Source organism: Heteronotia binoei, chromosome 1, assembly GCF_032191835.1.
Source record: "Heteronotia binoei isolate CCM8104 ecotype False Entrance Well chromosome 1, APGP_CSIRO_Hbin_v1, whole genome shotgun sequence".
Classification (NCBI taxonomy): Eukaryota; Metazoa; Chordata; class Lepidosauria; order Squamata; family Gekkonidae; genus Heteronotia; species Heteronotia binoei.
In genome coordinates, this window is record NC_083223.1 from 91,153,133 (window position 1) to 91,179,140 (window position 26,008).

The following is a 26,008-nucleotide window of genomic DNA, read 5'->3' on the forward strand; positions in this document are numbered from 1 at the left end:
TCTGTTTAAAGACCAAAAAGTATGCTCTGTTTATTGGCACACAATTATTACCCAGATCAGTGCACTTGTGTGAAAGTAGATGCAATGTCCACAGATACAGGAAGTGACAAAGCTGGCTGGCAGACTATATATATATATATATATAATATTAAAAAAAACTTTCATGCACAATCTTGTTCATTAAACATTTTTTAATCCCAGATTTCTATTAATGCAGTAGATTATGGAAAGCTGTATTCCTCAGTAGTTAATTTTAAAGCAAATAAAAAAGCTCTAACACCTGAATCCCAAGCATCTTCTTTTCTGAGACCACTCTTCTAAGATCCATACTTCTCTAAAAACTTGTGTATCATTTGTTCTTTAGAGTTCATTTTTATCTCCAGTAGTAATTTAAAGAGAAAATAAATCAAATTCTAGGGTACAGAATTCTGTTGTGGAGTTTGCTCCTATGCAGGATTACTCAGAAGGAAGGCCAAGAGGCTTTACTTTCAAGTAATTCAAGTAAGTGTACATAGGACTGCGAAGCCTCAGCTAGCATTTTTAACTTAAGCAAAAACACTGTTTAAACAACAACCCCCAAAGCCTCCCAACAGAACATTCTGAAGCTTCTTGCATAAGAAGTCGTGACTCATAACATACATGCACACCTCTGCTTGGGTCAGGTTGCAGTATCCTGTTTAGAATTCCTGGTTGTCATGAGCTCATTTTATTTTTATCTATCAGCCAGAAGACCACCTCTCTAGCCAAGTTAGTGTGTTGCAAACAAAAAAAAACCCCTTTAAAATGTAAATCTGATTTTAATTAGGATTAGAAGACCTAGTTATGTTTATTAGATTTGTGTACCACAAAGGTAATTTAATGATATCTAATGCAGCAGTTATATACCAATAAAATGAACTCAGTAAAAAAAAAAAATCTTCCTTATCTAGCAGTATAACTATGCTTCTGAAAACAAAAGTAGATATTGAGGAATAAAGTTCCAGAGCTACAAACTGACATTACACAAGTTTGGTTACGTGCACTTCATTGCTATTTGTGCTTGGCTAGGTATGCTTTACATTAAGAATTACCCACATTTTATTCACACACAGTATATGATGTTTCAAGAATTTTAAAAAATCCCTACCAATTATTCTCAACAATTCCTCTGCTCAGGGACTGACCTTAACGTAACCAAAGATGAAACTTAAAATACGGTTAAAAGTCACAAGTACTATAAATAATTGTACAAAACAAAAATGTCTCATAAAATTAGGTAATTTAAAATAAATTAAAATGCAAGGATTTAAACAAAAAAGAACTAAAGAATTTTATTGACATCACAATACATTCAATAGCAATTAAGAACATTACAGCTGAAAGAGAATGGCATGTTTTATATTCTTAGTAAGCGCTACCGTTTTTGAAAAATGTGAAGTACAAAGAAATCCTAACAAGTACTTAACTCCGAGCAGCATTTCCAAAAAATACAGCTATTTACAGATCTTTTGTTTCTTTAAAAAAAGAGGTTCAGCTTTCACCTACGTAGCCACAATTGTGCCTCTATAATGAGACAAGCCCTTAAAAACTCATGGAATTTTAAAATTTATCACTAGCGCCATATTGTTCCTCAGCGCTTACGACGAGGAGGAGTCACTGATCTGAAAAATAAAGAGAAGGGGGGAAATTAAAGAGAAAAACAATCAAAATTACACACACACACAAACTTCAGGCTTAATCATTATCTTTTCTTCTTTTAAGAAAAAAGCAATCCTAAATGCCCTCCTCCCCAAATAATTTAAAGAGGTTAGCTTAATTTGTAATAAATATATAGGTTGCAGGCATGATGATGGAATACAAATAAATACATAAATCAAATAAGAAACTTAAAATAATACTACCTTGATCGTGATTTAGACTTGTGTTTGCGGCTTGCCTTCTTACCAGACCTTTGAGATTTCTCCACAGACCGTGACCGACTATGCTTCGATTTCTTAGGTTTCTTTTCTTTGATGCTACCTGGTGACTCAGAACTGCTTCTTGTGCTAGATTCTGAACCCGAATGCTTTTTGCTATCTTTGGTAGAACTTCTCTTGCTTTCCTGTCTAGAATCATGCCTTACAATTTTTGCACATACTGAATCACTATGGGACAGAGTTCTTTCACTTTCTCTTTTCCTCTTTAATCTCTCATCATGATTGCTGACTTTACTGTCTTTTTCTTCTTTTCTCTGTTTTTCTTTGCGTTTCTCCTGGTCCCTCTCCCTTTCCCTGTTCTTTTTCTTATCTTTTTCTATGCTTCTACTGCGCTCCTTTTTTCTTTCCTGAACTTTCATCTCATGGCTGTGTTTGTGCCTGTTTCCACTGACACTTTTACTCTGGTCCTCGCTTTTACGTCTGTCTCTACTCCCACTGCGAGTGGAATGACTAGCCAGTCTATCCCTTGAGTGACTATTGCTTCTACGCCTCTCCCAGTTTCTGTCATGGGAAGGACTATGATTTCGTCTCCTCTCTCCTCTCTCTACACTCCTATGTCTACTAGATCTTCGCCTTTCTCTTACCTTGCCCCTACTCCTGCTCCTCTCCCTCCTGTTTCTTTGTGAATAGCTCCTGCTCCTACTGCGCCTAACCTTATGAGAAAGTGATCTGCTGCGACTACGTCTCTTTTTTCTTTTAGGAGAGGAAGAATGCGAAGAGCTGCGGCTGCTGCCTGAGCTACTGCTGTAGGATGAACTAGAGGCTGTGCTGCTGCTGCTGCTACTGCTGCTTCTACTATTGCCACTTGAGCTACCACTGCTTGAACTTTTGGACCTACTCCTTCCTGATCTTTCTCTCTCTTTAACCTCTTTTTTGGGTTCAACATCTGGTGTTGTTTCTTTTGGGGACTTTTTCTTTTCATTAAACACCTCCTCCTCATCCTCTTGCTTCACATCCTCTGGCGGCAAATTGCTGCTTTGCTCTTTACTGGCGAGTTCACTCATCTCTTTTGCCATCTTCTCATTCTGGAGTTTTTCTTCTGCAAATATACAAATCATAATTTAAAAACCAAGCTGTAATTTTAAGTCAAGAGGGTTCACATATCCAAGAAATCTGAACTTAAACCAAAAAACATAAAGCTATATACCAATAAGGTGATTCCTTTACAATCTTTCCGCTGGTTACTTAGAAGTCTGTGGGGTTACTTCTAAGTAAACACCCATTACATCATGCTATTAATCTAGAACGGGGTGTCAAACATGTGGCCCAAGGACTGGGCCAGGTCCCCGAAGGGCTCTTATCAGGCTTACAAGCACCTCACTGTCATCAGCTTCCTTCTCTCTCTCTTGCTTCCTTCTGCATCACAGCTTGTTTTGCCAGGCTTGCTCAATCACACAGGAGCTACAGAGCAAAGCCTCTATTTTCTCCATTGACTGACCAGCACATGAAGCAACTTGTGTATAAAAGCTCACAATGCCCAGTCATTTCATGTTTTCCTCTGGATTTAGGTTCAAAGTATTGACCATGAGATTTCTGCAACAAATGTCAATAAATCAAAAGTAGTTTGCAACTTAAACACACAAACACCTGAACATCTGAATGGCATACTCAAGATAGCTACAGCACAGACATTGTCTCCAGATTTTGATGCAATAATTCAGAGCAAGAGTTATCAGAAACTGTTAAATAAACAAAATACTGCAAGAGTGCCAATCTTTTAAGCGTATTTTAAGTTTCAAATAAAAATCTTTGTGTTGCCTGTGTCCTTTATAAAGTTTATATCTCTGCTACCTGGCATTACATCTTATGACACACAAGGTCCGGCCCAACAAGGTCTCATTTATGTCAGATCCGGTCCTCATAACAAATGAGTTCAACACCCCTGATCTAGAAGTTCTATTTCAACAAGAGGTAGAGGCAAGTATATTAGGAATGAAATCTGGTAAGGATTTTTTGTTAAAGATAAATAATGTACTCATTTATGTAACCTTACCCCTCCCAAATCTCCACAATTAAAGCAAAAATATACTACACACATCAGTATCTGAAGTGAACGTCTGTCCTACCTTCTAACTGTTTCTCTAACAGTAGTTGCTGTTCTCTCTCCTTCCTCCAAAATGCTTCCTGTTTTTGCCTGATTCTGTGTCGCAGTTCCTCATCATCAGTATCGGATGACTCAGAGCCTCTGTCGCTTCTTTCATCGTCACTGTCTCCTGATCCATAACCACCCAGTCCACCTGCGTGCATAAAGCCTAGTCTATCACGAGGAAAGATTAATTCTGCTTCTTAATACTTCTGCAGGGCAAAGATGAAAGTATATTGCCCTTCTTTCACTTCTTCACTGAAGAAGCCGTTTATTCTGGAGGAAGTGCCAATGCTGGTTGCCTGGAGTGTTCAAGGCCCGCACATTTGAACTGTTGTTCAGTATCTGGTTTTACTTCTTCCGGAATAGCTTGCATGTTTTCCAGCAAGCAATTGCTACAATTATATATTTTCCTTTACATATATAGGTTAAAAAAGCTCCTTGCAGAGCAATTTCAAATGCTTACTATACATCCACAATAGCCTATTCGCAGGAGTGCAGTGCCTAAGACCTTTCACTGAGTCATCTACAGAGGTTTCAGCCAGCTTCAATATCTAGGGTTTAAAAGTACCAAATGCCAATCAATTTTCTCTTGTTCAGAAAAGACTGTACATTAAAATGCACAGATATGAAACAGGAATGGACTTCTCTTCCCCCAAAAGACAGATCTGAAAAAAGTAACGGACTGGTAGAAAGTAATCCTGATCATCTGATAGAGAAGCATTTTTACTTTCTTTTCCTTTCTACTCTTTATGTTTACAAAATGTATTTAATCTCACACAAATGAGCTCATCACCAGTGGTCAAAATATTTATTTAGAATCACAAAATTAAACAAAACTGTACTATTGGTGTTACACTGACATGTTAACAACACTGTTTAAAATATTACATCTCAAAATCCAACTCTGAATTTCACATCCAGCATGCTACACTACTGTATTAAGTGCTGGCTATGACAACTGAAAATGTTTGTATGGGTTTTTTGTGTGATTTTTTTTTTAAAGAAAACCAATATGCAATGGTAAGACTGACAGAAAGTAACACAGCTGAACTCAAAACAGGACAAATAATTCCTTAAATAACATTATATTTTAGTTAACAAATAACCTATCAGGAGGTACAAATTTTTAAAAGAAGCAAGTTTACTTCAGAGAGCCAGCATACAATATGATTACAGAAGGAAGAATGCTACTGCACAATTTCACAAGTTTTGACAATATATTTTCCCTCTCTAAGATACAAGGAATTTATCAGGGGTTTGCCCAGTGCATCCTGAATGACTGTCATCTAGTTTCAGTACACATTAAGAAATGCAAGGCAGAGCTAGCTATCACCCCATTAAGCCCCTCTCAAAAATCAGCAACATACTTACCAAGACCAGTGAGGGAAGCCAATGCACTGGACTGTGCCAGCTGTTTTGCAGGAGCTTTGTATCACATCAACAACAGGAACAACATGTTAACACAAATAGCCACGATTTCATAGTCATGAGAGTCTATGGTATTGTTAAATCTACTACTATCGCTGTTTTGTGGAGGAGAGAAAAAACATTAAAAGCGTATCATCCATTGAAAACCCCAGTCATTTTCTGACCCTAAATGTTTAGAAAATTAAACTGTGAATTAATAGCGGATAGCTTTAAAAAAATCATTCTTTAGTTATAAGTTTCAAAGATAAATTCATTTGCCGTCATCAAAGGATTAATTATATAGAACTATGTGAAGTAAAGTTACCTGCTTTTGTTAATACAATAGCTGGCTAACAGTGAAAGCAAATTAATTTATTTAAGCTTGCCTTTTGCTCAACTATATTTGAACTAAAAGTGCTATCAGAAAACCATTTAACATAAAATTGTTACAATAATTTAAAATAAATGAATTATATAGAAAAAATGGAATAACTGAATTCACAATACACTGCACAGAACAATACACTGCACAGAACAACAATATATGATTATTAAATCTGAGTTTTTACAAAATCTTTCCCTTTCATCCCGATCAATTTTAGGTACAAAAACTATGGTTTTAAAATGTTGTAAGACATGCAAAAAGAAGGATATCTAATGAAATTAATAGAAAGCATAAGCATACCTTTTATTGCTTTTCGGTGGACATCTTTAGCCACATAATAAATTTCTTCATTTGTGACATCTAGGAGAATTTCTGTCAGCAGCATTTTTGTCAGCAACATCTGAACAAGTTTAAATATAAAACAGTTCAAAATCCCAGCAAATACCATTCCCTTGACTCCTTCAGGTTATAAAAAGCAGAATGGCTGTTTTACCTATAATGCTTCTTAAACTATTTAAGTAAAGCATCATATTTATACTATATAATTCCTTACCAATTTAAACATCTGCCTATTCGTCCACATACGTGATACCAAGTGACAGTTATCAAGGCAGACTGGGCTTAAGAAAAAATAGGCATAAAAGACAGCCATTATGCCTCTTAACCTGAACAAGCAAATGGGAATATATCAAATATAGCAGGGATGGCCAATGGTAGCTCCCATGCTGGCTGGGGCTGATGGGAGTTGTAGGCAAAAAAAAAAAAAAATCTGGAGAGCTACCATTAGCCACCCCTGAAATATAGGGATGGGCACAAACCAAAAGCCAAACCATAGTTTGGGCACGGATTGGGCCTGCTTGTGGTTTCAAACTGATTTGAAGATATTGGATTTATACCCCGCCCTTCACTCTGAATCTCAGAGAGGCCTACAATCTCCTTTGTCTTCCTCCCCACAAGAGACACCCTATGAGGTAGGTGGGACTGAGAGAGTTCTTACAGAAGCTGCCTTTTCAAGGATAGGTCTGCGAAAACTATGGCTAACCCAAGGCCATTTCAGCAGCTGCAAATGGGTCGCATCATTCCCAAACCCGAATATGAACCAGTGAGTTTGGCATCTCTAAATTTGTAATGGGGCTGTTATGCCACCTCCTGAACCAAATGAACCAATTTGGAAAAATGGTGATTCATGTAAGTTCATGCTGTCAAACTAACCAAGCCATGAACCAACATGAACCACAATTTTCCCAGTTCATGCCCATCCCTAATCAGAAAGCTTTCACTTTCTGAGGTCTTTATTTTGGCAGGTCACATACAGCATATCCTCCTCAACAGAGGCACTGAATTAATAGAATTCCATTCTTAGAGAAGCTCACTTTGCCACATTTCTATTGGCCTTCAGAGGCCTAAGTAAAGGCTGTTGTATTCCAGACAGCATTAGGCATCCAGACAGAATTTTGTGTATTTATAAGAATGGTTTGCTGTTAGGCATAACTGCTAACCTGAGCTATGCTGTTTTACTATTTGCATCCCTCAGGCTCATAATCTGTTGTCAGGATGAATACCAAATGCTCCCAAACCAATCATCTCAGTGGTACATGAAGCCAAACCATGGCTGTACATATAGTTCAAGACTTGGAAATGAATGCTGAAACAACAAGCTGTACAAACAGGCCTACATTTCCTTTGAGCCTTAAGAGCTACTAGTAATACTTCAAGCAGAATCAAGTCATAGAACTATTTGCACAGCTTAACGTGCTACCAAGTAATCTTTGCTACTACTTGCTTTGGGTTCTTGAATGAAATGAGAACTTTAATTACTAAAAAAAACCCCTCAAATGTTTTTATGGAGAATGTAACCTGTGAGTATCTTACACACAAATATAGCTAATAAATGTGTCCCAAACGTATCCATACCATTTGAAACTCTTTTTCTTCCTCTGTCATTTCTGGTTCACTTTGCTCCTCCTGTGGAGCTGGAGAGGGACTTCTGCTGACTTTTCCGCTACTTGCAGCCTCTACATTATCAAGATCTTCATCTTCATCATCACTGTCCTATAAAAAAGAGAAAAGTTTAATGCTTCCAAGATATAAACATGTTCAGTTATTCACATGTAAGCAATTCAAACTGACAGAAAAAAACCCACATTTCTACATTGTTTTATTAATTTCTAATTCCTTTGTACCTGCTGCCTCTCATGACTATGTTCAGCAGCTGTGAAAGACATGGGTTACCCTGCAACCTTCACTACCAACACTTACCAACAGTAGCGGATTTCTCAGCAAATGTGCACCTATTATTAACCTGACTCACAGATTTAATGTATGAAACTGTGACTATTATGAAGAAAGGTTTCCACACTTACAAATTTACTTTTCTGGGGTAACCGAGGCCCATCCTCTTCTCCTGGTTCCACGTTTTCCTTCTTTTCTTTTTTAGAGAGCTGAGAACGCTGCTGTTCCATTCTCTCTTTCTCCAGCTTCTTCTGCTTTTCTCGTTCCATTTTCTCTAGACCCTCACGAATCCAAGCAGGTAGAGTTCGGCGTTTAACAGCATCTTAGCCATCACAAAGAAAGGTGGTTAACATATAAGCTCATCACACTCTGATTTTTTAAAAAAGATTTTAAAGAAACCACTGTAGTTAGGCCAACAGAAATGCTGTGGTAGCAGACGCGAGGGTGAAGATCAGTTTGTATTTGCATTCATATAAAGTACATGGATGGGAAGGTGCAGCAGAACCTTGCCCTGAAACTGTTCCATCCTGTCCCAGCTATGCCCACCCCCCCCGGTGGGGCTCTATGACCAAGATGGCAAGAGAAAGCACGAAGACAAGTCCAGCAACCTCCCATTTCCACTCTTGCACTTTAAATTCCCCACACACTTTACATTCAACATGTATCCAGTTTTTCATTAAATTAGTGTCTATGTCTGCAGCATGCACACCACTGGCCTTGTACAGCCTACAGATCTTACTGGCAACCTGCAAGATCAGAAGTATCTGTAAAAGATAAAGGTAGTCCTCTGTGCAAGCACCAGTTGTTTTAGACTCTGGGGTGACGTTGCTTTCACAATGTTTTCACGGCAGACTTTTTACGGGGTGGTTTGCCATTGCCTTCCCCAGCCATCTACGCTTTCCCCCCAGCAAGCTGGGCACTCATTTTACCGACCTCGGAAGGATGGAAGGCTAAGTCAACCTGGAGTCGGCTACCTGAACCAGCTTCCGCTGGAATCGAACTCAGGTCGTGAACAGAGGGCTCTGACTGCAGTACTACAGCTTTACCACTCTGCACCACGGGGCTCTTGTTGAAGCATCTGTAAAATTTACCAAAATCATATGCCCTGTGACAAACCTCATAAATGTCAGCTCAAGTCCAGGCTAAAGCCAGGATATTAAACAAGACCTATTTGCCCTTACTGTGCTGGAACTGGTTACAGGGACAGGAGTGACTCAAGGCACTACAAGCAGTCAAGATGAGCATGGTGAATACATACCAATTTGAGGAGGCTCTTGTTTTACAGGCAATGTAATAGGAGAACGCTGACGATCTCTGAATGCAGGCCTTTCCCTTCGGTTCTGAGGAGGAGCAGGAGGTGCTGGAGGTCCTGGAGGCCCTGGGGGTCCAGACTGCCAATAAGGTGGATGAAAACCACCTTGGGGTGGACCAAAAGTAGCCCCATGCTGAAAGAGTAATGAAGTTCATTTTCTTTCAAATTAGTGCTATCATTCCCTAACCCTAACAAGTGGGTCTGTTTGCAGAAAATGCAGTAGAAAGAACAGAAATCCAAGAACACAGAAAATTCATATCTTCTCTGCAATAACTTGCATTTTCTACTGTGGAGTTCAAAGCCAAGCTTTTTTTATTTGAAAGCTCTAGCTTGACTCAAAAGCTACTTTAGGCATGCTCAAGGGCTTGTAAATGCCCAGTGGATTTCTGCACTCCCGCTCTGGACAGCAGGATCCCATGCCATATCACTGTTCTGCTCTGTGAGAAAAGCAGTATTGAGTCTGCCTTTCAAGAACCACAAATCCAAACTATCGTTTGAAGCATGAGTCAAACAGCATGGTTCCCTGGATTCTGCCCTTAACTTTTAACCATTTCACATAATCAAAACATGGTTAACAATTTTAGTTTTTCTGCTATAGTAATCTGGATGGGCAGAAGAGCCTATTAAGGTAAGTACTAGTAAACTCTTCCTATAATATGAAAGAACCATCAACATTCGGGTACGGAGCTGAAAACAAGCCTAAACAAGTATAGGAAGCTGAATGGCTTTCAAACAAATATATATAGGACATATGATCTGCATTAAAATAATCTGAATGTAGCATATGGCCTCTGAAGTCCAAATAAATTGCCCAATAACTTATTGCCAACACTGAGTGTAAGAAAGGATGGAATATAACATATCTTTTGTTTAGTAGGATAGTACTAGGTAAGAATCACAGTATATTAATATTTCAAAGGATTATGCTTGTCAACTGATTAATCATCTAATTATATTAAACAGGGACTACCAAACCTCAATACAGTTAACTCTTTGAAGATTTAAATGGAAACAGATTTTCTTCAACCTTCAGTTACATCAAAAGAAAAGCTACCAGTCACAGTGAGAAATGAAAGACTTAATTATTTTGTTTCAATCCTTTTTGGTAACCCAATGTACAGGAATTCCTGTTACTATCAACATACCAGAACAGAAATGGCTTAAGAAAGTTTCAAGTCTCACCAGTATTGTGGAATATCCAGATCTAAGAGTTGTATTTTCAACTGGATACTATCAGCTTAGTTCTTATGGTTAGAAAGAAAATCATTGCAGGTTCAATCTCAAGGGAGAGCTAGTCTTAGATAAAATTTAGGACAGGCCTTTTTAAACATTCTTTTCCATATTGTATGACATATGGAAAAGGGCAGTGCCATGTATGTGCAGTATACAGGGCTATGGACCATCACAGACCGAATAACTTAAAGTTATATTTTCAGCTATAAATAATCATCTGATCAGTTTATCAATTACAAGGCTTGCAGTCTTTTTTAAAAAGTTAAAATTATACAAGGCTTAGAAAGAAATAACTTACAGGTCTAATAATTATGTTGAGAGATTTAAAATTTAAAGCAGGTAAGAAAAAAAATAGAAAACCACATGAAGGCTTCAGTCTTCTCCAGTGATGTTTATTGTTCACTAACCAAAAGCAATTGTTCAAAAACCTGTACTATTTACATGTCTAACAAACATCAGACTTAATCTCAATTTAACACTAATATTCTGATATAAATGACATTTCAAAAAAAAAAAAGCACGTTTAAAAGTACCCCTGAAATGACTGGACAGAACTAATTGTCTCAGAATCAAGCATGCTTTCCAATTGCGTATAGGGGTCCTCGCTGGTTCCTTTCAATCTGCATAGCCAAAGGAAAATGCACTGTTGCATTGTCTCCACTGAAGTAAATGCAAGCTTCCTGTCCAGCACAAATGGTTGAGCTGGCATTATTAGCTACAACTCTGTAGTTACACACTACTGACTGCAACTTCTGCAGTCACTGATTTCACAAAGGCTCAAATATGGATGTCTAGATGCAAGATTTTTATGACATTCTTCTCTATACAAACTGTACATAATTTGTTTCCAGAAGTTTCCAATAGTGGGCATAAAGTCTTCTTTATTCACAGAAGCAAACCATTTGGAGATATAAAAGATCTACAGATATCCAAATTATCTTCCTCAATAGGTAGTTCCTTCTCACAGTTCATTTGCCTATGTATTTAAGCATTTTGTCTTCATGGTTTTAATACTTCTGTCTGGTACACAAAATTTATGCTGCATAATGTACTGGAAACCAGGAGACTGTTTTAATTATTATACAAAAGTGTAATCAATTGGAATAGCTAATTGTTCTAAAAAGGCTTAGTCTTGCAATCAAACTATAAAGCATCTTCATGATGCATTTGTTTTGAAGAATGTCAAACTGTATATGAGCAAACAACAGACTTTGCTGTAGACTGCTGAAAACCGACGTTAGAAGTACACCTCCATGGAAGGGACTCTGCCTGTTTACAACATTTAAGCAACAAATATGTTTCACCTGATAGTCAAACTGGTTCACTGGCCCCATTGCAAAGTTATCAGGTGGCGGTCCCCCAAAGTTGTGATTGTTCTGGTTAAATATATGCCTGTTGTCAGGGGCAAATTCCCCACTGTCCTGACTGTTGCTGTCTTCAGATGGAGGAACAATATCCATTGGGCCCGGAGCTGGAGGGATCCATGGCTGATCTGGAGGTGGATGAGGGGGCTGATGGGGCATGCTCCATTCTGTTGTGGGTTCAAATACAGTGTTAATAAAGCATTTTAAGAGTTAACGTTTTCTTCCTTAGTTAAAACTGCCCAAACGAAGTCTCTTTTTCAAACACAAGGTAAACATACAATAAAGCCAAGAACAGAAATTTTCCTGGACCACTGGCATTCCTTCTTTGAACATCTCATATTGCCTAAATAGACTAAAACATTCAGAAAGAGTCTTCACTCTTTTTTACTGCATTATCTAAGGTCTGTTAATTTTGGACCTGGAAAAGGGACATGAGAAAACTAAGGTGGGGAAGAATGGTGCTCCCAGCTATAGCATAGCTGTAGTCTTCTAAGGCCCTATCCCTCCCTTATCAGCATGCCATGGCAACAAGCACTCAGGGAGAACCCACTAAAGAATGGGAGGGGAGGGATGGTGGTTCAGTGGTAGAGCATCTGCTTGGTAAGCAAAAGGTCCCAGGTTCAATCCCTAGCATCTCCAACTAAAAAGGATCCAGGCAAGTAGGCATGAAAAACCTCAACTTGAGACCCTGGAGAGCCGCTGCCAGTCTGAGTAGACAATACTGACTTTGATGGACCGAGGGTCTGATTCAGAATAAGGCAGCTTCATATGTTCAAGAACTTCAGCTACATCTTTTCTCTCTCATTAGCCCTGCCCAGTCTAATTTGTGCCATATCATATTTAAGAAAGTGGGAACCTGAAACATACCTCAAGGTATTTTGTCAATAAGCATACATTGTGATATCACAATGCACATGGGACAGAATGTGAAACCTGAAAATGTTTCCAGCAAAAGGGCTAATTCTAGGTTAAAACCTTACATTCCTTGGCAACGACCAATGGCCCGCCATTAAAAAAAAATCACTAGATCTGAGAAAGAAAAAAAACTTTAAGTATGAGAATGAACATTTTAGAACAGTGAAGTCATTTTGGACACATATTCACCTTATTCATTACAAATTTTCCCTTTCCTGGAGAGAACTCTGAGAAGCCTGGCTTGATTTGAAATGGGAAAGAGCCAACTGTAGAGGATGCCAACAGGTTAGCTCCTATAAAGTTGTCAAAACACAGGGCAATCAACCCCACAGTGCAATTCTGATACTAGTTTAAAGATGTCTATAAACTTGTTTTTCAGAAAGAACATGGAAGCAATGAAAAGTACATGCACTGCTTTTTAAAAAATAAAAAGCAGCTTGCACATTTGATTCTTAAAGATGACCAGAGCTGGTATTAGTGTTGCTGGTATGTGTGTGTGACGCAAGATGCAAGGCTAGGCTCACCCTGCAGGCACAGGACTCTAAATTCTACCTTTACCAACCACTAACATTTATACTACAATCAACACAGCACTATAAGCTAAAGGCTACAAAATTCCCTGGGAAAGGGGGGGAACATTTTAATGGGGAAAAAAAGATGTTGTCAATAGTGGACTTTAACCTAAGCAGTGATGACTAATTATGAATACAATATGGGGTGACATCACAGAGATCCACATGAGTCAGGAAGCAAAGAGTACTTGGATTCCATTCCATACTTTATCAAAGAGAAATACTAAAAGCCAACAGGACTGGAATCCTCTTATCAGCACTCCTTTCTATGGCTTTTTCCTAATTAGGAAGATATGGGCATGGAAGTATTAGACTCCAAAAGCTTAAGTATAAAGAAACACACCTGGTTGCCACATTCTGTTGAAATTAGGATCTCCCTGGAAATTACCATGGTTGTTTGGACCAGGTTCCATTCCTGCCATCTCCTGGCCATTTGGCATCATTCCTTGCTGTTCCACTACACCTTGCTGCCCTGATGCTTCTCGTTGAGCAATCCATGCTTGAGCTAATGCAGCCCAGTCAATCTGGCCTAGAATTAAAATTAGGTTTCAGCATATAGATTTTTATGGCAGAATCAGGAAGACATATCTGTTATGTCCATATAAATAGCATCTTATTCATATACAAGAAGTAAAATGAAAACAATTATTTAAAATGTGCTCTTCATTTCATTTAAATATATTAACCAGGACATGATCTAGTAATCTAGTAATTAAAATTATTTTATCACACTTGTTTTCAAACCTCCATTTGATACATGACAAATTCTGTCAGCAGTGTTCTGAAAGTATCTTACATACTCTGATACTAACTCTGATACTAGAGAGCCAGTTTGGTGTAGTGGTTAAGTGAGCAGACTCTTATCTGGGAGAACCGGGTTCGATTCCCCACTCCTCCACTTGCACCTGCTAGCATGGCCTTGGGTCAGCCATAGATCTGGCAGAGATTGTCCTTGAAAGGGCAGCTGCTGTGAGAGCCCTCTCAGCCCCACCCACCTCACAGGGTGTCTGTTGTGGGGGAGGAAGGTAAAGGAGATTGTGAGCCGCTCTGAGACTCTTCGGAGTGTAGGGCAGGATATAAATCCAATATCATCTTCTTCTACACTTAATTTAGTGGAACTTACTTCCATGCAAACAGTTACATGATCAGGCTACATATGTGTAATCCGCCACACATGTTATTTGAAGGCCCACTGAAATATACCAGATTTAAGCAATATTGTTTGTGAAGGATCATAACCCAAAGAGCAATCTATGTCCGGTGGAAATCCTCAGTGATTTCAATGTACCTAGATTGCACTGAACCTTTTCTCTGCCCCTTTCCTGAAATTCTAATTTTAAACGAAATGCTTGCACTTAGTTTAAATTAATCAAAAATAGACTGACCTATTAGAGAAAGGACATTTCCTCTATTTACCTGTTCATGTTAATCAGGGTGGATAAAAATCAGTTATTTTTTTTAAAAGCCCAAATTTTAAAATTTAAATTGTATTTTTTAAATAAAATGCTTTTTGAGAAAAAATCTATCTAAAGATAGTTTTCTATTTAAGATATATTAAAGTCCAAATGTTATTCGTCATGAAATAAGGACTTAGTTTTTATTTCTGTACTGTGAGGCAGTATACTCATGCATTCCATTAATCCAGGAGTGTCAAACATACAGCCCAGGGGCCAAATCAGGCCCCCAGAGGACTCCTATCAGCCCCCCAAGCAACTGGCTGTCATCTGCTTCCTTCTCCCTCTCTCTTGCTTCTTTCTGCATAACAGTCTGTTTTGCAAAGCTTGATCAATCATCCAGAAACTACAGAGCAAAACCTCTATTTTCTCTATTGGCTGGGGCTCCTCCCTTGGGGAGGAAGGGGGGGAGGCAGAGCTTGCTTTGCCAGGCTCTCTCAATCACACACCAGAGCTACTGAGCCAAGCCTCTCTCCCTTCTATTGGCTGAGGCTCCTCATCCTCCTGGTCCCCTGGGGAAGGAAGAAAAGAGCCAGAGCTTCCTTTGCCCAGTTCCCTGGATTCCACTGAAGAGATACAAATAAAGCACTGTTACGACCAACAAGTGGTAATGCTTTAAGTGTGTTTTAAGTTTTTTTTTTAAAATCTTTGTTTGCATCCTTTATAAAATTTATCTCTCCCCTACCTGACATTACATTTTATGACACAAATGGCCAGGCCCAACAAGATTTCATTTGTCAGACCTGGCCCTCATAACAAATGAGTTTGACACCCCTGCATTAATCCACTGACACACTTTCCCAGAGGTTTTTGTAAGATTATTTTGGGCAGTTTTTCTATTTAGACAATATTATCACAGATGTTTGGTTTTGCAGTTCACAAAACTGAATTTGTGCCTGCAGAGAAAACATGCCTCTTCTTCACAGCAAGAATGTAACAAAATAAACATACAAAATTAAGAAACCTCAGTCCTATTAGTCCTCTGCAAATCTATGCAGACAGAATCAACTCTTTAACTCTTAACTGCTAAGTTTCAAGGAGTTCAATGAATATAAGATTCTCTGGGTGGAATAGGCCTGGATGAGGAGATATTAAGAGCTAAGTGTGAGCAGGGAGGGGAAAGCAGTACAAATGAAAGTGAAACTTTTTCAGCCAAATACTCCAGAAATCTTTATATCTTTATTAGCGTATCCCCAAGGAGTTGTAAGCAAACACAAGAATACATATGCTACATGATGTTATTGTTTCTGTTTATAAAACAATTTAAATGGTTATTGTTAATGTACAGTGGAAAAGTTGTCCAAATATAATTAACCTATTAAACTGGAGATAGTTATGAAATTACTGAAAGGTGAACTATTTATATAGCTTAAACTAACCTTTAAAGTTATTATACTAAAATGAAACCTTCATCTGGGTTGTAAATATTAAAGACAGCAAGAATTACCCTTTATGTAGGAAACCACGATTTAAATTGAATCTTACTGACCAGTGATTTAAATCAATTTGATTTAAATCTTATTCACCATGATGTTAATAAACTCATGTGTAGCACTTTAAGTGTTCAATGTGCTGCACATAAAGAGAAAAAAAACCCAGGCCTACATATGATAGAAATGTTGTAGGTTGAGGACGAAAACAGATCTGAAGGCACTCCAGCAAAAGGAGGATTTCTTTTTGCAGTCACGCTGTTTCCCCAACTATGAACCACCTTTAATCTTCCCTTTTCAGGAAGGCATTGATAACATACAACTTCTCATGATCAAGCATCAAAGAATGCAAAGATTTGCAAAAGCAGAGTATAAAGAAAGCACAATATAAACACTAAAATATAGGGATTTTACACAGTCAGGTTCTTTAGCTTTGTTTGCAAACTGGTGTACCATAGACCACTAATCTAGCACATTGAGAATCACTAGATTTTCCTTCCGTAGGTTGCTTCAATGGCTTCCTATAAAAATAGTCTTCCAGTGCTCCTAGACTGGTTTATTGAGCATGCAGGACTAAAGTAATGGGAAAGCACTACTAGATTTATGTATACTTGATGCTACCAAGATGCTTCACTTGCAAGACTTCCTTTCCAAGGACAAATGGATGCCTGGGCAAGATGGAACATGCAAGCATTAGACATTCCTACTTGCAGTTCACAATGCTTCCCCTTTCTCTTCCTCATGTGTTCACTGGAATACAGATATATTTATTAATTCAGCAGACACACAGTTGTATTTCTATTGATGTATTTCTGTCAGTGCAGCATGACTTTCTCACCTATTCTTCACCTGCTGTAGCCCAAATTACTCCCTGCAACACTGTGGTGGAACATTTCAGGAGACATTTTGGGATGTAGCAGGAGGGAATTGTGCAAATCATACTCTGCTGATGGAAATACTTCTATCATTAGAAATGCTCTGTGAGAGTCAAGTCTTTACTCTTTGCTCTAGTCAAGTCAAGTCTTTATACTCTTTGCCATTTTCTTCTATTGTCTTTTGTTAAGGGCCTCCTGAAAATACACTGTAGCAAAAGTAGAGATGTAAAATTTCCAGAAATTTTGAAGCTTGGAAAAAACCTGCAATTTTCCGGGGTTTTTCCAGGCCATCACATCTCTAAGCATTGTGGGCCACTGCCTACCAGCTATGTATGGCTCTGCTCACTGTGCTGGATTCCTCATCTGATGATGTGTGCTTAAGAGAACACAAAAGCTTACGTTCTAAATAAAAATCGGTTGGTCTTAAAGGTGCTACATGACTCCTGCTTTATTCAATTACTCTGATTTACAACCTGCCTGTTGGTTAAAAAAGAGAGAGCCAAACACTAAGAAATAAATTTGTCTGATTTCTCACTATTCTTTTAAAATGCAAGACCTAATGACAGAACCCACATCCAATGCCTAAAATTCAGATCGCTTTGCTAGTTCCCATGCTGAAAGCATTCCTGCAGCTATTTACTTACTTGGATCTTGCTGGTGCTGAAATGACTGCATCCATTGCTGCTGGTTCAAAGGCCACTGTTGCCAAGGCTGCCCACCTTGATCCCACATCTTTAGTTCTTTATATATTCTATATTTGATAAAAAATAACATTTTACAGCTGAGTTGAGCTTCATGTTTTGAGTCATTCAACTGCACACAGTTGATATTTAGCCCCTTCAGAAGAGGCAAAGCAGTAACAGTTTCATTTGGAATTAAAATAATTAAATGCTCTAATAGTTATTTTTTAAAAGTTTGTTTTTCTTCTTTCCATGTACAGTTCAGAAACACCAACAATTTACAGCTTTGCCAACAGATTAGTTACATGCCCCAAGTTTTTCCTCTTTTTTAACCCCAGAAGTATACACTGTCAATGGCCTACTCAATTCTGAGTTGGAGGACCATAGCTATTATGTAGCTCAATAGCTGCAATGACTTTGCAAAAACAAAAAAAGCACTTAAGGAGAAAAATATGAAGATATGTATTTACAGAATGTATTTTAACAATGATGTCTGAATACCCACAGTGGTCCAAAAACACCGTTAAGTTTAAAGAACTAGAGTACCCTAAGAACACACTAAGAAGGTTCACAAAAACATGAAAGAACAGGGTGCAATACCCACTATCCAGGCTCTAATTTATAAAATAAACAAAATTTGGAACTGTGTAGCTCTTGCACTACTTCTCAAAGATGCTCAAACTTTAATAAGCCTCAATAATAATAATAATTGAGAGTGCTATCACTTGTTATTGATGGACAACACAAAAAGCACTATCAAGAGCCACTCCAGTATGATAACAAACGAGACATGCAAAATTATTACAAAAGAGGCAAGGCCCAACACACACCAGAAACAGTTATCTCCAGCTAAAAGACTCACGCAGGTTGCCTTATAAAATATCCAGCAAATGCTAATTCCTTAAAAACATTACAAGACAAGAATTTAAGACTCCTTTAAGTGGTGGAAAACCAGTCCAAGTGAGATTAGTAAAAGGGAACGCAGGCTGTGGCAAATCAAATGCAAGACTGTGATCAGGCAGGCAAAAAGGGACTATGAGGAGCATATTGCAAAAAACATAAAGACCAACAATAAAAATTTCTTCAAATATATTAGAAGTAGGAAACCAGCCAGGAAGGCAGTGGGGCCCTTGGATGACCATGGGGTAAAAGGATTACTGAAGGAGGATAGGAAAATGGCTGAGAAGCTAAATGAATTTTTTGCCTCCGTCTTGACTGTGGAAGACGAGAACTTTTTGCCCGCCCCAGAACCACTAATTTTGGAAGGGGTGTTGAAAGACCTGAGTCAGATTGAGGTGACAAAAGAGGAGGTCCTACAACTGATAGACAAACTAAAAACTAATAAGTCACCGGGTCCGGATGGCATACATCCGAGAGTTCTGAAAGAACTCAAAGTTGAACTTGTGGATCTTCTAACAAAAATCTGTAATCTTTCATTGAAATCTGCCTCCGTTCCTGAGGACTGGAAGGTAGCAAATGTCACCCCCATCTTTAAAAAGGGTTCCAGAGGAGATCTGGGAAATTACAGGCCAGTCAGTCTGACTTCAATACCGGGAAAGTTGGTAGAAACCATTATCAAGGACAGAATGAGTAGGCACATTGATGAACACGGGTTATTGAGGAAGACTCAGCATGGGTTCTGCAAGGGAAGATCTTGCCTCACTAACCTGTTACATTTCTTTGAGGGGGTGAACAAACATGTGGACAAAGGAGACCCGATAGATGTTGTTTACCTTGACTTCCAGAAAGCTTTTGATAAAGTTCCTCATCAAAGGCTCCTTAGAAAGCTTGAGAGTCATGGAGTAAAAGGACAGGTCCTCTTGTGGATCAAAAACTGGCTGAGTAATAGGAAGCAGAGAGTGAGTATAAATGGGCAGTTTTCGCAGTGGAGGGCGGTAAGCAGTGGGGTGCCGCAGGGCTCGGTACTGGGTCCCATGCTCTTTAACTTGTTCATAAATGATTTAGAGTTGGGAGTGAGCAGTGAAGCGGCCAAGTTTGCGGATGACACTAAATTGTTCAGGGTGGTGAGAACCAGAGAGGATTGTGAGGAACTCCAAAGGGATCTGTTGAGGCTGGGTGAGTGGGCGTCAACGTGGCAGATGCGGTTCAATGTGGTTAAGTGCAAAGTAATGCACATTGGGGCCAAGAATCCCAGCTACAAATACAAGTTGATGGGGTGTGAACTGGCAGAGACTGACCAAGAGAGAAATCTTGGGGTCGTGGTAGATAACTCACTGAAAATGCCAAGACAGTGTGCGTTTGCAATAAAAAAGGCCAACGCCATGCTGGGAATTATTAGGAAGGGAATTGAAAACAAATCAGGCAGTATCATAATGCCCCTGTATAAATCCATGGTGCGGTCTCATTTGGAGTACTGTGTGCAGTTCTGGTTGCTGCACCTCAAAAAGGATATTATAGCATTGGAGAAAGTCCAGAGAAGGGCAACTAGAATGATTAAAGGGCTGGAGCACTTTCCCTATGAAGAAAGGTTGAAACGCTTGCGACTCTTTAGCTTGGAGAAACTTTGACTGCCGGGTGACATGATAGAGGTTTACAAGATAATGCATGGGATGGAGAAAGTAGAGAAAGAGGTACTTTTCTCCCTTTCTCACAATACAAGAACTCGTGGGCATTCGATGAAATTGCTGAGCAGACAGGTTAAAACGGATAAAAGGAAGTACTTCTTCACCCAAAGGGTGATTAACATGTGGAATTCACTGCCACAGGAGGTGGTGGCGGCCACAAGTATAGCCACCTTCAAGAGGGGTTTAGATAAAAATATGGAGCACAGGTCCATCAGTGGCTATTAGCCACAGTGTGTGTGTATATATAAATTTTTTTGCCACTGTGTGACACAGAGTGTTGGACTGGATGGGCCGTTGGCCTGATCCAACATGGCTTCTCTTATGTTCTTAATTAGACCAGCCCAGAGACAGACTACTTTAAAAAACTGTTTCAAAGCACCTATTGCACATTCCTGGAAATGGTCAAAAGCACCCAATATATACTTTGCCAGAGTTTTGTCAGATTCTGAAATTAGTTCTACTACTGTAAAATCAGCATGCGGATCAACATGAAAGCCTTGATTCAAAATGAGAATCAAAAATAAGTTTCAAATAAGGCTTTAAAGAGGAATAAAACTCTCTCAAGGAGAGAAAAGCTAACAAGCCACAAAATGCAACTTTCTTGCAATTCTATGCACAGCACTGTAAGCAGCAGAGGAAAGGAAATTAATGTTTCCATAACTTCAAGACAATTAACCTCAAAACAATTATCTTCAAGACAATGAATACAGATTGGATTTCAGAGACAGAGTTAGCAGAGCTGCTCTGCAAGCACTTCAGCAAGTGTTCATAGTGCTATTCCAGAAAGGTTATAATAACTGAGCTGGAAGGGACCTCACACGTCATCTAGTTCAAACCCCTGCACAATTCAGGAATTTCACAAATACCCACACTCATGCTCAGTGACCCCCTGCTCCCTGCCAAGAAGATGACAAAAAACCCTCCAGGATGCCTGGCCAAACTGGCCTGGAGAAAGACTGCTGTTTGGTCCAAAAGTGGTGATCAGCATTCTCCTCAATGTGTAAGAAAGGGCCAGGAGAACTAAGTACTGATGCAGCCCATCTTGCCCTCCTTCTCATGATCTGCTTAAGTTCACAGAATCAGCACTGCTGTCAGACGGCCATCTAGCCTCTGCTTAAAAACTTCCAAAGGAGAGCCCATCACCTCCAGAGGAAGCCTGTTTCACTGAGGAACTGCTATAACTGTCAGGAAGTTCTTCCTAATGTTCAGCTGGAAACTCTTCTAATTTAATTTCAACCCGTTGGTTCTGGTTTGAGCTTTTGGGGTAACAGAAAAATGCTTTGCATCATCCTCTATTTGACAGCCCTTCAAGTTCTTGAAGATGGTGATCATATCACCTCACAGTTGTCTCCTTTTCAGGCTAAACATATCCAGCTCCTTCAACCTTTCCTCATAGGATTCTACAGCAACTCTTATACTTTCACTTATGCAAGCAATTAAAACAAACTACATTTAGTACCACTCGTTCATGCAGTACTGTCGCATAAAATGTAGAACAATCGTTTCATGAGCAGAAAACACCTTCAACATGCAGAAGGATATCTGAGGATCCACTTACATGATTTTATATTTCATATGTTAGATATGCTAACTTGCCTGTCAGAGCCTGAGCCATAACACAGTCCAAACACATTGCAAAACATTCCTGCTTCATTCAGGATAGCCAAAGCAAACATGAATTAATTTTAGTTTCTAAACACTTTAATTTGGTTTCTGTTTTCTAATATCATTGCTTTCTATTCTGAACCCTTGAGGAAGGGTGGCATACAAATTCAAAGCCAAGAAAAAATACAGATAATGGCTGGCATAAAGATGTCTGGGTGGCTTTTTAAACAATACTACAATAGGAATAATTTTCAAGGCTTCAGTACATCCTTGATTGGACACACAAAAAAGCTGCCATGTAGTTCACAGAATGTTCAGCATTAAGAATTCATGGCAAAAGAGAAAAAAAAATCTTAACTGGTGATTCAAGCCTAGTCACACGCTCAAAAACCCTTCTGGGAAGTTCAACTTAGTGTAAAGATGCACACAGTTTCATATACTATTTATTAGGAAAAATATTTATTTATACTGTAACATCAATGTGCATGTCTTTAAAGAATTTCATAACCAAAAAGGAGAAAAGAGAGGAAAAGATCCCTGCCCCAAGGAGTTTACAACTTAAAATATATATTTCATCCATTTCAATTGCTTTTAAAATTGTTTTTTAAAAATAATTCCTGCTGTTCTGCTTAACTGGAAAAAGCATCCATTCCATCCAGTTTAGGCTTGGATTCTATACCCTCTTCCATAGGCCACTGTGGAACCTATTCTCTGCTGGAAGGGCACTTCTGAAGCTAAGCACTTCTGCATGCACAAAACTAATTTTTTAAGCGGCCCCAAGTGCCTTGTGCAAGAGAAATGCACTCTGAAGCATAGGCCTGCCTTTATAACAGTTAAAGAGAATATGACATAGAAGTAAGGATTTAATCTTATTTTTTTTATGCCTAAACACTCAACTAAAGTTTCAAGAAGGGCAATGGGATGCCGTCAACAACTTGCATATATACGCACTTGCTCCCAAAAGGATGATGTAGGGCTGATATACTACATGAAATGTTGGTTACCCCAGAAGCACCTTAAACATAGAGATGTACTTCAGACACCCAAGCTACAGGTAACATAAGCTTAACTATGGAATACCAAGGGTTGTCTTAAAGAGTAAACCTCTTAAACATATGTTGTAAAAAATTATGAATCTAAGACATGAACTATCAAGGAAAGTATGAATAGACATGGTGCCTCAACATCCTTGGAAGAAAGGCAAGGCACAAATGTGATCAGGTAAAACTGAAATGCAATATCAGAAGGAACATGCACAAAGTATTTCTCTAACCTAGTGTGGTGTAGTGGCCATAAGTGTCAGATTAGGATCCAGGAGACACAGGTTCAAATCCCACTCTACCATAGAAGCTTGCTGGGTGGGTCTAGGCAAGTCATACACTCTCAGCCTAACCTGCCTCACAGGGCAGTTGTGAGGATAAAATGCAGGAGAGAATTATGTAAACTCCCCACTGGGGAGAAAGGTGAGGCATAAAAGAATTAAGTAAGAATAACAAATAACAACTGATAATGGCTGACAGCTGCCAGACAAAATTCAACCACTAAGACAATCTAGGCATTTCTGCACCAGTTTAATGAGGCCAGTCTGGGTCACTCAAGGGGCACAAGTTTAGGAAGAAATAATTACAGAAAATCCAACTCCACTTCAACCTCAATGCATCCCTGCATTCAATACTCTAATACTTTAAGATTTTAAAAGCAGATTAATGACACTAAAAGGCTAAGCACCAAACTTCACATACAAACGATGATCTAGCTACTCTTCTTCGATTATGATTGTATTCCTGCACGTGTTTCCCAGTGAAAGCTCAGCTGGAAGTTGTTCAAAGTTAATATACATTGAACTGGGCTGTAAAAAAAGTTTATATAAATTAATGTGAGAACCCGACAACAAAGTTTTTGGAACAATGGATGTATGTAACAAAATCAGAGAACTCATGCCATATTTGAATGCTGCTACTGCTTAACAGAAATACAGTGCTATCAAACTCCAATATGCTGCATACACGGTCTTCATGAAATCCTCATAACAACCCCTAAGATAAGGCAATATTATCCCGACCCCACTTATAGACGGCGAAAAGAAAACCTGAGAGTGACCCGCCAAGTTAAGTTCATGGCAAAAGAGTGAACTAAGGGAACATGCTGTGAACTTTCACACTGAGACGGAATTCCAGATTTATCTTGCCTAACTACATAAACACCCACATCAGGATATCCCAGCATACTCTAGCCCCGCCCCCAAACAGCTACACTCACTCTGCCGAGTATTAGCTGTCCCGACCTGAACGCATGCGCACGAGGAGACCATAACGGGCCCGATTTCAACCTGCGTCTCCGGTACCCTAAACAAGGGCAGTGGCGCATGCGCAAAGCAGAATTCAGCTCTCCAACGGGAAACCGGGGGGGGGGGGGCTTTCGCTGCCTCTCAACACACACACGGTGTCTCCAAATCCCACGAGGGGGAAAAGAAAGGAAAGGGGTCCTCTCCACGCTCTTACCAGCGGCCCCTCCCCCCCCTTTCGCCGGGTGCTCAAGAGACGGCGCGCCGTAACGAGGCCTCCTGCGGAGAGAAAAAAAATCAGCTCCGCGCTTAGCCTGCACTTCCTCTGAACCGCAGCTACTACGCCCGCCGTTACTCACCCCCGCCCACTCCTTCCCTCCGATCAGCGGCCCTTCCAGCTCTAGGGCTGCCTCCGTCTCCCCCCGCCTGGCTTTTCGCGAACAAGACAAAATGGCGCCTGCTGCCACTCACCCGGAACAGCAATATGCGTCACTAGTTCTGGAGAAGGAGGAGGCTCCTACCCTTTCCGATGCCGTCCGCCATTTTTGGTAATGGCAGAGCCGCTGAGATATTTCAAAGGGAGTGGAGTTAACCGGCCGTTTGGGGACTGAAAAGACAAATAATTTGTCAGCATCTAGAGAGCTAAAGGTCGAGTAAAATATACGCTAAAAGTTAGAAATTAAGGTGCCTGCTTGGCTATCCCGAAACTTAGACGGCCTTCAGAGTCTTATGGTAAGTAACGCCATCTTTGATTTGGGCTCTAGTTAAATTTCTGTTACGGCACCATTTTTAGGAAGGGCGCAACACCCTCATCTACTCTTTGCTTGAACGCCTCAAAGCAAGACTGTCACCTTCGGCGCATGCGTCATTGAGGTATGTGTGAGGTGCTGATTCCTGGTGAGCAAAGGTATCAAGACACTGAAGTCTTGAAGCATCATAGAAGCCCAGTAACGTGAAAGAATTTTGTTTTGGGAACTTTGCTGTGGTTTTTGATATTTGGCAAGGTATGCAGCATGAAATTGGTCCCACTGTGCTTACTGGTGCTCACCATCAAAAAAGTGCGCATTGTAGTCATGCAGCCTGACGTGCTTAACGGGAAGCCAGGTGGACTGCTGAGTTATTCACGACTCATACAAGTAAAATTAAACAGAAGTTTAGTGGCACCTTGCAATCTAACAAAATGAATTCCAAAATAAGCATGTGTCGGTCCCTCATCGTTACTAGTAAGAATGGCGATGGACCACTGTTATCTAGCCCTTACTGTCACACAACAGATGCACAATCCGGGAACAAAACTTTGCACTAAACCTAAGTACTAATGTTGCTTTTGCAAGCAATATGATTGCAGGTTCTAATAATGTGGACTATATCATTTGAGGCTTTTCTAGTTGATCATCCTCCACTGTAATATGTACCATCATGCATCAACAAGGCCATTCATCTTAATACAGTGAACAAAGGGGTCAGACTGTCTACAGAAGAATGGACACAACTGACATTTAAAATACAGAACCCAGTGCATGTCCATTTTAGCTGTCCTGAATGTTCCATTGCTGTAATTGGAAGGTCATTATTTTACAAATGAACTGCAAAGAGAATCCGAAGTACAGCACTAGAGTTCACTGACATGTTCA

General features: G+C 39.5%; 1 protein-coding gene across 1 annotated transcript; it reads right to left on the minus strand.

Annotated features, from left to right (window-relative positions):
• Positions 1-1,284: 1,284 nt before the first annotated feature.
• PNISR (PNN interacting serine and arginine rich protein) lies at positions 1,285-24,847 on the minus strand. The gene is made up of 12 exons (XM_060237494.1): positions 24,734-24,847; positions 17,865-17,971; positions 13,805-13,990; positions 11,915-12,141; positions 9,324-9,510; positions 8,197-8,387; positions 7,748-7,885; positions 6,134-6,233; positions 5,413-5,466; positions 4,022-4,192; positions 1,881-2,994; positions 1,285-1,640 (listed from the first exon to the last, which is right to left on the minus strand). The coding sequence occupies exons 2-12, from the start codon at positions 17,950-17,952 to the stop codon at positions 1,610-1,612; spliced, it is 2,487 nt and encodes an 828-aa protein (XP_060093477.1). The 5' UTR covers positions 17,953-17,971; positions 24,734-24,847; the 3' UTR covers positions 1,285-1,609.
• Between the last annotated feature and the right edge of the window lie 1,161 nt (positions 24,848-26,008).

Bases quoted from the DNA above. Each gene is read 5' to 3' on its own strand.
- PNISR (XM_060237494.1), bottom strand. From the start codon at position 17,952: ATGTGGGATCAAGGTGGGCAGCCTTGGCAACAGTGGCCTTTGAACCAG. The intron at 9,511-11,914 runs GTGAAACATATT...TTACTCTTTCAG, and splicing joins TGAACCAGTTTGACTATCAG to CATGGGGCTACTTTTGGTCC. The intron at 5,467-6,133 runs GTATGCTTATGC...TGTGATACAAAG, and splicing joins CCACCGAAAAGCAATAAAAG to CTCCTGCAAAACAGCTGGCA.